A 13,376-nucleotide genomic window follows, 5' to 3' on the forward strand; every position below is an offset into this window, starting at 1 on the left:
AGTGAACAACCTAAGTGGTGGTACATCAATGAACTTGATTAAATCATTTAACAGAACAAAACTTTAACATTTCTTTCAGACTCTTAAAGACACTTAAAATAACAGTTCCAATTTTAAGTTGGCCAGTGGGAAATCGATAATGATATATGATATGGCTCATTTGAATACAACTCTCATTGCGGTGAAGTGTGTCTTGGCTAGCCCATGTGTTGCTAACATGTGCCAAGTTTGGCAGTAAGGGCAGTCCTAACATTATTGGTGACATACCAAAGAGAAAGTTTCAAAAGAAGCATAGGATCTGATCACTCTGTTTTTGTGGTTGGGAGAGAAAAAGAAACCAATCAGGACAGTGTGAGAAAAAGTAGGGCTGGTACAGTGGATCTCATTTCAAGCATCTGACTTCACAAAAGCCAAAACTTGGCATATAATTGTCTTGCGACACTCCAGGTGAGAAACAGATGCAAACAAGAAGTACATGCCTTTGTTTTTTAGAGAGTGCAGTAAGTTATGACAAGGAATGAAGGTATGATGATATTGGCTATGTATTGCTGTAATGAACCAGCCCCATAAAAAATTGTTTACTATTAATATAGACTCTAGGGGAGAAGATATTTCATGTGGATGGGACAGCAACAATTCTAACTGCATGTAACATTGCACTAGAAGGTCCAACATTCACTGACATATGTTACTTGTCATTTGTGAGACATTATGGGAACATCTAAACACACGTGCAGGTGCTGATGCAGATGGACACCACAATAACATTCTGTTTTAAGGTTACATCAAACAAAAATGTTTACATTGATGTTGATGTCTATGATAATTAGAATAACTTCAAATACAATAAAATCAGAAGATGGTTCATAGTGTGCAAATGATTTCAACCATTCACAGCCTCATCAGAACTGTAATAAATACAGGAAGGACTTCTCTAAGAAACCCATAAAAATGTAGAGTTGTCATGGTTCACACTGACTGTAAAAATCCCATCAAAGGTGATACACAATCAGTAATGTAACTAACTGTATAAGGAACAATATTATGAAAAGACAAGTTGCTACTCGCCATAGGCGGAGATGCCGAGTCTCAGATAGGCAGAACAAAAAGACTGTCACAAATAAAGCTTTCGGCCAGTCAGGCATTCATCAAAAATAGACAACACACACACACACACACACACACACACACACACACACACACACTGAGAGAGAGAGAGAGAGAGAGAGAGAGAGAGAGGCAGGTAGGTGTGTGTGTGTGTGTGTGTGTGTGTGTGTGTGAGAGAGAGAGAGAGAGAGAGAGAGAGATCTATTTTATATGAAGGCCTCACTGGCCGAAAGCTTTACTTGTGACAGTCTTTTTGTTGTGACTATCTGCGACTAAGCATCTCCTCTATATGGAGAGTAGCAACTTTCCTTTTCATAATGATTTTTAACTGTATACAGAAGGTCAACCAATTTCCATATAGGACTTGGCTATCAAAAGATACTTTAACATGGTGAGTTGACTGTAGCCACTTATTGAACATGCATTCTACAACAGAAGTGTGATGTCCTCAAACTTACTTAAAAGCTAGTGACAGTCACAGTATTATTTTCACTACACAATGCATCACTAATGTGATATATCCCTTAAGTGATTTACTTATCACATACCATTACCCCTAGGTGGGTATTTTGTTTCTTGCAGTCATTGTTTTACCATCAATAGATGGTGAATAATGATAACCAGTTTACATAGTTGACAAAACTTTTTCAAGCTTATGAGGCAGCTACTTTAAGTGTTTGTTAGACATGTGAGATGCAGTGACTAACTTGTGTGGAAAAATGTGTTTTCTTAAGCCTACGAACATATATTTATTTTCAAAAATTGGTCATATAAATGTATAGCCTATACTTAATTTACTGCATTCTTTATTGTTTTGTTTTCTATTTTCTTTGTAATACATTTAATCATTTTTAATCTTGTCTTTAGTGCACCTCCACCCCCAATCCCCAGTTGGAGTTCATTACCAGTTGCATCAGTGGAAGTCCTTTCTCCTTATTTCCTTTTCAGGCTGCAATGACAGCAGTTTCAATATTAGTGAAACTGAAGAAATCATCAGTAATCCTAACTTCCTGAATTCTGATGATGATTTTGATGTGAGTGAACCTGATGGAGTCCTAGAACTACCTTCAAATCCCGTAAATGGAGGAGGAGACTGATTAAAAGTTACAGGAAGATGTGTTTCCAACTGGCGTACTGCTAGAGTTGCACACTAGCCGAAATCATGATTGAAATGCATATAAACAATCTATAAAAATTATAAAGCTAAGAAAGTAAAGACTAGTATCAATTCAGAATGCATAAAGAAAGGTACTACCTATTGTGCTAGCTAAATTGACTCTGAAATAACTTACCAGAGAAAAATCAATTTGATAGCAACTATAAAAGACAATACACCCGTTGAATGCTTTGAGAAATTTTTTGATGGAGCAATGTTGAGTCACAAACTCAAGAAATGGTTCAAAATGCCTGGCAGAAGAACAATCACAGCTGTCAAAAAATGCATAATAAAGTTCATAGGAATATTGGCTTACACAAAATGTCACACACTCCCATAGGATCAACTATACTAAAGTGAAGATAAGGATCTAGATATAATATATGAACAAATGTATGGGATGTAAGGTATATTTAGAACACAAAGCTTTATTTTCATCTCAGTGATAGTAAACTCCTTATCAGCAACCCATCTGAACAAAAGGATAAACTCATCAAAATTCAAAACATCCTGGCTAGACTGGATCTCAAAACTGGGACCTTTGCCTTTGATAGTCAAGTGAGCTACCAAATGAACTATCCAAGCACAACACAGGTTTACTTCTGCCAGTATCTCTCTCCTAACTTCCAAACTTGACAAAAGTTGTCCTGCATGCCTCGTAGGACTAGCAGTCCAGAAAGAAAGAATATTGCAGATAAGTAGTTTAGCTAAGGCCTGTGGGATTGTTCGCAGAATGTATTTTCACTCTGCTGTGTAGGGTGGTGTCTTGATTTGAAACTTCCTGTCAGATTTACAACTGAGTGTCAGATGGGGTCTCTCACCTGGAAGATTTGCCCATGATAGTTTCAGTTATGTCACTTGACACTTCAGCAGTACCGAAGATGATTTCCCAGCTGAAAAACCCAAACCTTCAAAATATTTTCAAATTATGAAAGCCAAAACAGCTGCTTCAAATTGATTTATTAACCACAACTTTTCATGACATTATAGTCACATCATCAGGTGACAAATTGTTGATCTTTCAATACATTATGTCCTTTAAATCTCCGTAAGGGTAAATAACAGAAGTCCCCTACATTCACGCACAAAACTGGTGTCACAAACTACGCAATATTCATGAATAAAACAACATAGACATAGCCTGGATGTATGTGGTGTCTCCCTCAGGTTTAGCTACCAGCACAACATACCACAATTTGTTCACAAAATTTACATTGAGAACTTTACAAATTTTTACCTGATGAGAACACTGGCAACAATGGGAGTTCCAGCAACATAATGAATAGCTGCCCCACTCATCAGAACTTCCACAACCACGCACTTGATGGAATGTACAGCCACAAGAAAGCAAAAAAAATGTTTAGTTTGCAAGTAAAATGCTATTAAGCAACACTGCATGCGTAATGATGGTCTGCACATTGATGGTTTCACTCTCTGGCACTTCAAAAAAAAAGTAACAATAAACAGTACTCACTATGATCCCCATTTGGATACTGATGAAAATATGCATATTTTTAATTACAATGTTTTTTACACTTATTTTATTACATTCTGAACTGATCAGAGGACTTAAAAAGTATGATAAATTATGGAAAAAATGACAGTTAAAAGGTTAACATCACATGCTGATCTACAGTACTGCAGAAGAAGAAGATAATTAGCATTATTGACAATTTAGTGAAAAATATTTGATCTACACAATTTAATGAACATTTCTGCAGAAACACAGTAAAAAGTGCAAATGCAATTCTTTTTACCTGTTTCCACTTGGAGGCCTTTTCCTCTGCAAGTTACTTTCTCTTCTATAGGACACAGTGGCTTTAACTTTGGAACCTGGCACTGTCTGGCGTCTTTTGTTAATTGGTGATGTTGGTGCTGAACGGGGTTTACCATTACTTTCTTCTGTACACTCAACTCCTTCATGACTGCTGGAACTGTCACGAGGCTGACTATCTCGCCATTTTGACCGTATTCCCTTGTATGCTGTACGAACTTCTTTCCCTCGTTCCCTTACCTAGTGACAATATAGTTGCACACTGCATTAAGGTTTTGCACTTAACATACTGTTACAAGGAACAACAGTTAAATATCACTTAAAGGGCAAAATTGCACATGTTCTGAAAAAAAAAGAGCAATTATTTTCACATACACTCTATGTTGAAATTGTGATGTCTGTCTTCTGCAAGGCAGCCATAAATTCCACATCCACCAGTGGGATCAACACTCCATTGCTACCAATACACTCCCACAACTTTCCAGATCTGCAGAGAGTCACAACTACTTCTGTTTCCTTATCCCACACCAAATGCTTTAATGTAAGCTGATACTAGGAACACCAGATCCTGTAGGATATCAGAACCATCTAGTGAATAATTAAAGCATAGCCCTCTGCTTCACCTGAGGTACAACCCTAGAAGTGTTTTGTTGTCCAACATGATAAAGAGTAAGCTATCTGAATGGCCAGTAATAGCACTGACTACTGATGGAAAATTCTCAAAAATGCCACAAATTTTACTTAAGCTGTAGTCATGAAAGGTACAGTAAAAGGCAGAAGGAACAACTAGAAATGGCTGCACACACAGGACGATTGTCTAATGTAGGTAGTTCATCACTAATCTGCTTAGACTTCTGCCAAATAGTCATCCGAGATGTCTGCATGCATCTTCAGCAACAGGCAATCTTTGCTGGCTGATTTACTTAAGTTATTCTCTAGTTCATTGCCTTGCTGTCAACATTATCAAAAATAATGGAATCCACTATGAATGACAGATTATCAAATAAATTGAATACACACATCCTACTAAGTAAATCGCAGTTTATGTCCTGAAGAGGCACTAGACATTCTTGACAAGGATCAGTGTGTCACAGGTATATTCTTAGATTTGTTTAAGGCTATTGATACTCTTGACCATAAGATTCTACTAAATAAGCTATAATTGTTAGGAATAAGAGATGAAGCTAATGACAGGCTCTGATCACACCTGACAGATAGTGTAAAAAGAGTAAAGATGACAACCTTCAAATGTGGCAACACTTTTAGTGAAAATTTTACCAGAATCAAAATCATTAACACAGAGTTCTTTGAAATGGCATATTTAGGATCAATGCTTTTCCTGATGTACATCAATGACTTTCCGATTAGTGTTACGTCAGGTTCTGTGTGACCATACATAGCATGGGACGAGACAGTACATAGTTTACACAAGACTACTCACTGAAAACCAAAAGTGTTGAGTTGTTGGCTGGCAAGCAGACAATGCACGTGCACACCCACCCACACATGCACACATGGTGCTGGCTCCATGAATAATGCCAAGGCTACATTTTGGCAGGTGGACTAGGTTATGATTAAGGTTGTGTCAGAGTGGTGTAGGTAGAGGCAGCAAGGAGACGGATTGGGGATGGGTGGCTAGAGGTTCAGGGGGAGGCAGCCACTTTGCTTGCTAGGAATGCTAAAGGGAAAGTGGCAATTACAGATGCTAGGCATGTGATGCACAATTGTTGGGCTGGTGTGGAGTGGGGGCACACAAAGTGATGTGGGGATGTGAACTGGAGAGAGGCTGACATGATGATGGGGGGGAGGGGGGACTTTTTGGTGAGGACAGTGGGTTATGAAAGATTGAGACCAGGATGATTACAGGAGCAAAGGATGTGTTCCAAGGATAATTCCCATCAATATAGCTCAAAGAAGCTGGTGGTGGAGGGAAAGATCTGTATAGCCCGGGTGGTGAAGCAGTCACTGAATTTGAGCATGACATGCTCAGCTGCATGATGTGCCAGCAGGTGGCCAATTTTGTTCTTAACAACAGATTGGCGGTGGCCATTCATTCAGGTGGACAGCTGGTTGGTAGTCATAATGAAACGAAAAGCGGTGCTGTGTTTGCAGCAGAGTTGATATATGACAAGGTTGCCTTCAGAGGTGGCCCTGACTCATAGGAATAAACTTGTTACCAAATTCCAATAGGAAGTGCTGGATGGGTGGCTTGGGCAGGTGTTGCACCTTGGACTACAACAGGGATATGATCCCTGTGGCAAAGGTTGGGGGTGGGAGTGGTATTTGGATGGACTAGAATGTTGTGGAGGTTGGGTGGGTGATGGAACACCACTTGAGGAGAGATATGTTTTTGGACTAGGTTTAGGGAGGAGTGCCTGTCTTTGAATGTATATGTGATACCTTCATCATATGGCGCAAGGGAGTTCTTGTCACTGCAGACACCACATCCACAGGTGGCTAGGCTGCATGGGAGGGATTTTTTTTGGTGTGGAAGTGATGACAGGTGCTGAAATCTATGTAATGTTGGTGGTTAGTGGGTTTAATGTAGACAGAAGAGTGGACAGAGGCATCAGAGAGGTGGAGGTAAACATCCAGGGAGGTGGCATGACGGATTGAGGAGAACCAGTTAAAATGGATGGCAGAGAAGATGTTGACATTGTGAAAAAATGAGAATAGGCTGTCTTGCTCCTGAGTGCAATTCACGAAGATATTATCAATGAACCTGAATCAGACTCGGGGTTGGGAGTTTTGGAAGACTGAGGTGGTTTCCTCAAGACAGTCCATAAACATGTTTGCATAGAAAGGTGCAATGCAAGTGGGGTCATGCCACAGATTTGTTCATATACCTTCCATTCAAAGGAAAAGTAGTTGTGAATCAGAACATAGCAGGTAAGGTGGATAAGGAATGTGGTGGTGGGTTTGGTGTCTGAAGTTAGTGTTCAATAGTGGCAATGCCATTGGCATGAGGAATGTTGATGTATAGGGAGATGGCATCAACAGTGATGAGTAGGGATCCAGGTCGTAGAGAGCTGGGGATGGTGGAGAGTCGTGAAGGAAGTTGTTAGTATATTTGATGTGGGAGGTCAGGTTTCGAGTAATTAGTTGGAGGTACTGGCCAAAAAGAGCTGAAATTCTTTCAGTGGCAGCACAATGGTGATTGTGGATTTCAGAAAGTATGTAGGAGGAGGATGTATGGGGTGTCATTAGGGGGAGAAGGGAGATGGACTCAGAGGAGAGGGTCTGTGAAGAGCTTATGGATTTCAGTAGAGAGTGGTGGTTGTTGTGGATCTGGGAAGGGCCTAGGACTGATGATTATGTTGGACTTCTGGGACGGGATAACTATAGCAGAGCTTGCAGGTGGTGGAGTCAAACAGCTGGTGGAGGTCTCCCGACAGGTACCCACTGTGAATGATTATGAGCATGGTGGACACTTTGTCTGCAGGGAGGGTGATTAGCTGAAGATCTGTTTTAGGGTTGTGTATGGCTGTCCTTTCTCCTGCTGAAAGGTTCATGTTCTTAGGGAGGGACCTGGGGAAGGACAATGAGGCAACCATGTGGTGGTTAGGCAGAAAGAAGGTGGGAGGGGGGGTCACAGTTGTATGGTTGTATGAACTGGGTGAGGCAAGATTCAGTGTTGGGATGAGGTTTGTATTGGTTGGAGGAAATGGTGGCAAAGAAGTGTTTCCATTGTAGCCAGCAGGAGAAAGTGAGTAGGTCTTTGGTAGGCCCAACATTGTTAACTTAGGTGTGGAGCTGAAGGTGAGGCCTTTGGCTAGGACAAACTTCTGTGTGACTGATGTTTTCGGTGGAAATGTTAACAACAGTGCTTTGGGTTTGCATGGGTTTTGGGCTTTGTTGATTGTTGGGAGGGTGGTTTGGAGGCTGTGGTAAACTGGAAAGGTCAGATAGTCAGGGTCTGGCCCCTATGAAGTGTAATGAGGGGGTTAACTGTGAGGAAGATGGGTGTCGATGGATAGTGGTGCCCGTGGTTAGAGGAGGACCAATTATTGAAGTGGTATCTGGGATGCTCTCCAATGTGTCGGGGTGCAAGGGTTCCAATTTCAGAGATGTGGTGTATTCACTGGGTTGCCACAAGTTTCCACAAGTGAAATTCCCTGATAAATCCCCGAGTTCCAGACAAGTTTTAGCATTTTTCCCAGAAAAAATATTGAGATCTCAATGGTTAGTTAAGACATAAGTTGACAATCTGCCTTTGCAACTATGGTACAAGGAACAATAGTGCAAACAAGGGAAAATGTAGAAAAAACTTGCAAGCAGATGACTTTTCCCGATGTGAGCAAAAATCTTAAGTACTAACATCAGCATATTTTGTAATGAACTGTTTTTCGGTGGAGAATGCAAGCCAAATGGTATGTGTATTTCGTTAAGACCACTGATGTCATTTTATTTCAATAAAACGAAACACATTTGGTGACAAAAATATATATTTCCTTGGAATTGCAAGACAGACTTAAAATACCTTCACTGATTTCAGAAATAACCTCAGAAAAAAGGAGGCCTCTTGAAACAATTGTATAAGGCGGGGAAGAATTGTGTAAACCAACACTGTAGGTGACCGCCAAAAAAATGTTGGTTCTACTATGTTTGTTACTGTTGGCAATTACCCACTGTGTTATATCTATTATTTTACAGGTATTGTGTAATTTTTCTTTTAAGAAATATGTGAGTACATGGCATAGAAACCGCTAGCGACTGACATAATTTTCTTCTTCTTATCGTCCCTACTATCTAACATATAAACTGTTTTTGAAGTGTCAAAATGTACTAGAACAAATAAAATGTCTAAAAACACCACACTGTACAATATACTTGTGGTGAGACAGTCACAATTCCTGAAATCATTGCCTATGGCCTCTGGCCTGCTGAGGAGAACTGCAGTCCTGGGTCCACAGATAAACCATGAAAATCTGTTGCATTACACCTGCAAGCAGACTGGTGAGACTAGATCTGATGGGCAGGGCCTGCACATTAGTGGGAACCAAATGGCTTCAGATCAGCAGGACCAATCCATTACAGATACCCACAGAAATGGCCTGAGGTTTTGGCCTGTCAAGGAAATCCGCTCACGTGGTCAACTATTCACGAGCCACAGACATCGTGTCAATGAAATAAGACCATGCTGATCAATTCAAGCAACAGATAACTTGTTCAAATACTCTGAGAATCAATAATAATGAAGATAGGTAGCAATTCACTGTAAAGATTATTGCTGAGCCACAGACATGCATGTAGAAAAGACAATCAGACTCTCACAACTAAATTTTCAGCCACAGCTTTTGACAGAAAATGAGAGCACACACAAATTTGCAAAATCACTCAGACACAACTCATGCACACGTGACCGCTGTCTCCAGCTGCTGCATCTACAGTCTCCGAGAATCAGATTCAAACAAACCACTTCTCTGGCCTCCCTGCCCCTTGTTGGCAGCTGCTAGGCTAGTGACAAGATGTGGAGGCAGCACTGTGTGAAAGCTGAGGGAAGTGCTAGGAAGGGTAGAAGCAGTAAGAATGAGGGAGTAGGGAAGTGGCACATGTACTCAGCTGCACCCAGACAGCAATAACGCACGACACTTGATTAAACAAACTATTTCATCTACTGGAACAAAAACGAGATTTTGTCAAGTGGCTTGTTTCTATCTTCTTCTTCTTCTTTTCTTTTTCTTTTCTTTTTTTTTTCAAATTTCCCTGATGTGTTCAAAATTCCCTGATATTCCCTGATTTCCAGAATCTGTGGCAACCCCAACATAGTATGCATTGAACAGTAACAGATCTTGCAGAGGAAGTAAAGGAGTTTCTAGGATGCCTGTATCATGGAGAAGTGTTTCCGCAGTGCCAAGTTTGTAGAGACTGGGACTGGGGAATCTGAAAACGTGAAGGTCATTGTGAAAGATAGGTTTCAGAGAAGGGGATTTTATCATTATAAGACTGGGTTTTAGCCATGGAAAAGGATACTTTTCTGGGAGCAGGGCTTCGTTGTGGTAGGTACAGTGTTGGCAAATGGGAAATGATGCATGAAATGGACAAGCGAAAGTATTATGTTGTCATAAGCAGACCTGGATAGCAGAATGTGAGTTTGGGGAAGTGAAAAGGATGGAAGAAATTGTGCTTAGGGCAATAGGATAGTTTTGTGCGACGATATTTAATCATGCATAAATTGTCATCATGTGGGGGAAAGCAAGAAAGACATAAAATTCAGCTGGGGGAAATCTGTGAGGTGGGGTGGGTTGATTTAGAGATGAAATGTAGTGGTTAGTTACATTATTACATGACTATAACTTACATATGATCAAATATGCTCACGTCACCAAATTATCCTATTGCCCTCAGCACAATTTTGTACATCATTCTCACTTCCCAAATCATGTTCTGCTGTCCAGTTCCCCTTATAACAATCTAATGCTTTCACTCATCCATTTCCCACACCATTTACCAACACCATTCCTACCCCAATGGAACTCTTCTTCATCCATCTACACCAGTTCACAAAAGTATCCCTCTCCCTAGCTAAAACACAGTCCCACACCCTGTTCCTTAAAAAGCTGTTCAAGACATGAAATACCACCTAATGGCCTAACCATAGAAATCACCTTCTCTGGCTCCGACCCTTCCTTTCACAACAACCTTTGCCTTTTCAGATTCTGACAGTCCCTATCCCTCACAAACCTGGTACTGCAGAAACACTTCTCCATGGTACAGGCATCCCAGAACGTATCTACCACCTCTTCAGGATACTACTACTGTGAAATCTTTACAAAAGGCATGTTCAGAAGTAAGCATAGTAGATTTTTACATCTTTTGGAAGAAGGGTACTTGAAAAAAGTACAGCATGTTGTTCGTACACTCAGTCTATTTTTCGACATAATCGCCATCCCATTCATGTGGTGAGCTAAGTCATAAGTTTCTTTACACGCTCCCCGAAGAACTCTCCTGTCAGCTCCTTCCTCCATTTCAGAACCTCTTTCTGCACCTTCTCATTGAATGAAAATTTAATACCACTCATGTGTGCCTTCAGGGAGGTGAAAAGATGATAATCTGAAGGCATCAAATAAGGGGAATATGGGGGATGGTTCAAAACATCCCAACCAAATGAGTCCAAGAGCGCATTGATGGGCGAGGCTGTGTAAGGGCAGGTGTTGTCATGCAGCAAGCACTCTCCTCTTTTCAGCATTCTCCTCCTTTTGAGCTTTTTCAGGAGCTCATAATATCATTGTGCATTGATGGTCTCCCCCCTCCCTCCCCCCTAAGGTAAAAATTTGACCAAAATGGCGCCTTTTCAGTCCCAAAACACTGAGACTATGATTTTTTGCCTGAAATAGTGGTTTTACATTTTCTGGCAGATAAGGAATTGGTGTGATGCCACTGTGACAACTGTCTTTTTGTCGCAGGCATACAATGTACCACCCAAATTTCATCTCTAGGCACAACACAACTTAGGAAATCCTCACCTTCCAATTAATATCATTCAAGAAACTTGCAGGCACTATTGACACGCTTCTTCTTGTGCTGCTCTTTCAGCTGTTTTGGGACCCATCTTGGACACCGTTTCCAGCATCCCTGCATTTCTGTGAGTGTGTCAAATAAGAAAGTTCTAGAGAGTTGTGGAATCATCATAAAAATTTCATCCACTGTCGATCGCAGTCTTCACGAACAGTTTCCTTGATTTTTTGCACAAGTCATCAGTCAAAATGGGAGGTCTTCCACTCCTCTGATCATCATGAACTTCTGTTCTGCTTCCACTAAACTCCCTACACCACTTAAACAAACCCATTCTGTTCACAGTACCTTTGCCATACACCATTTAGATTTGTGAAAAAATTCAGCATGTGTTCTTCCTTCTGCAAATAGGAAGTGGATCACAGCATGGGGCTCACCCTTGGTGGGATCTCTCATCAACGTCTTTCACACATCAGGATACTGCAACATGCGTTTATGTACTACAGAGTTCCTATGATGCTCACTCTAGTCAGGGGAGTCCCCCACCTCCCCTACTGCACAGTACTGCCAGTCTTCAAAAAACCAGTGCCTGTTATGGTCACAGTACACTTAGTGCCTGTTATGGTCACAGTACACTTACTTTCTGGGAAGGTCTCGTACATACATCATATCTCCAAAACTGGAACCCTTGCACTACAACACCTTATGGAGCTTTCTGGATACCACTTCCATAAATTGTCCTACTGCCGCTATGGGGCACCACTATATATCAACACCCATACTCCTCACAGTGAACCCCCTCATCAACCTCTCCTATCATCCAGACACTGATTGGCTGACCTTTTCAATTTATCACAGCCTCCTAAACTCCCTCCAACACTCAACAACATGCAGAACTCAAGCAAACCCAAAACACAGTTGTTAACCTTTCCACCAAAAACTCCTTTCACACAGAAGTTTCAGTCCGATCCTACTTCAACCCCACATCCAAGTTTATCCATGCTGGACTTCTCAAAGTCATACTCGCCTTCTCCTGCTCGCTGCAATGGGAACACTTCTTTGCCCCCATTTCCTTCAAAGCGAACTTGATCCCAACACTAAACCTCTTCATACCACCATCCAATTGTAACTGAACCCCCCCCCCCCCCCCACCCCTCCCAAAGCTGCCCCTGGTACCCCACCATCCCATGATCACCTTCCAGGAATTCCTTACCCCCAACTTGGCCTCACCATCCTTCTCCACATCCGTTCCTAAGAACGTAACCTTCCAGCAGACAGACATACACTATCTGTAAACAGATCCTGACCTACTTATCCTCCCCACAGACAAAGGCTTCACCACTGTTGTGATGAGTCACAGTGACTATCTGACAGAAGGCTTCCACCAACTGTCTGACTCCTCCACCTGCAAGCTCCACTGTAGTTCTCTCATCCCAAACATTCAACATAACCTCCACTCCCTACTGAAATTCATAGGCCTTTCCCAGAATGCCCCCCCCCCCCTTCCTCCCTCCCAAGTCCATTGTCACTGGCTACTGTTCTCCCCCTGAAAGAATTTCTGCACTTCTTGGTCAATATCTCCAGCCAATTGCCTGAAACCTAGCCTCACACATCAAAGATACTATTTCCTTTACCGATTCTCCACCATCCCCACCCCTCCTACCTTCTGGATCCCTTGTCATCACTGTTGACGCCACCTCCCTGTACACCAACATCTCTCATGTCTACGGCCTTGCCACTATTCAACACTACCACTCCCAATGTCCACCAGACTACAAATCCTCCACCTCATTCCATACACAGGTTACCAATTATATTCTGACTCTCAACTATTTTTCCTTTGGGGGGAAGATCAACGGACAAATCAGCGGCACAGCCAGGGGC

General features: G+C 41.5%; 1 protein-coding gene across 3 annotated transcripts in view; it reads right to left on the reverse strand.

The window, feature by feature from the left end:
* Positions 1 to 13,376, reverse strand: part of LOC124794914 (DENN domain-containing protein 1A-like) — a 313,331-nt gene that overhangs the window by 73,328 nt on the left and 226,627 nt on the right. For all 3 annotated transcript variants that reach the window (XR_007016626.1, XM_047258616.1, XM_047258615.1), the window contains exon 11: positions 4,021 to 4,277. Coding sequence is in view for 2 of the 3 variants with exons in the window: in XM_047258616.1 (XP_047114572.1) it covers positions 4,021 to 4,277 (257 nt within the window). In the remaining variant the exon portion in view is untranslated. The remainder of the gene's footprint in view (positions 1 to 4,020; positions 4,278 to 13,376) is intronic.

Source organism: Schistocerca piceifrons, chromosome 4, assembly GCF_021461385.2.
Source record: "Schistocerca piceifrons isolate TAMUIC-IGC-003096 chromosome 4, iqSchPice1.1, whole genome shotgun sequence".
NCBI lineage: Eukaryota > Metazoa > Arthropoda > Insecta > Orthoptera > Acrididae > Schistocerca > Schistocerca piceifrons.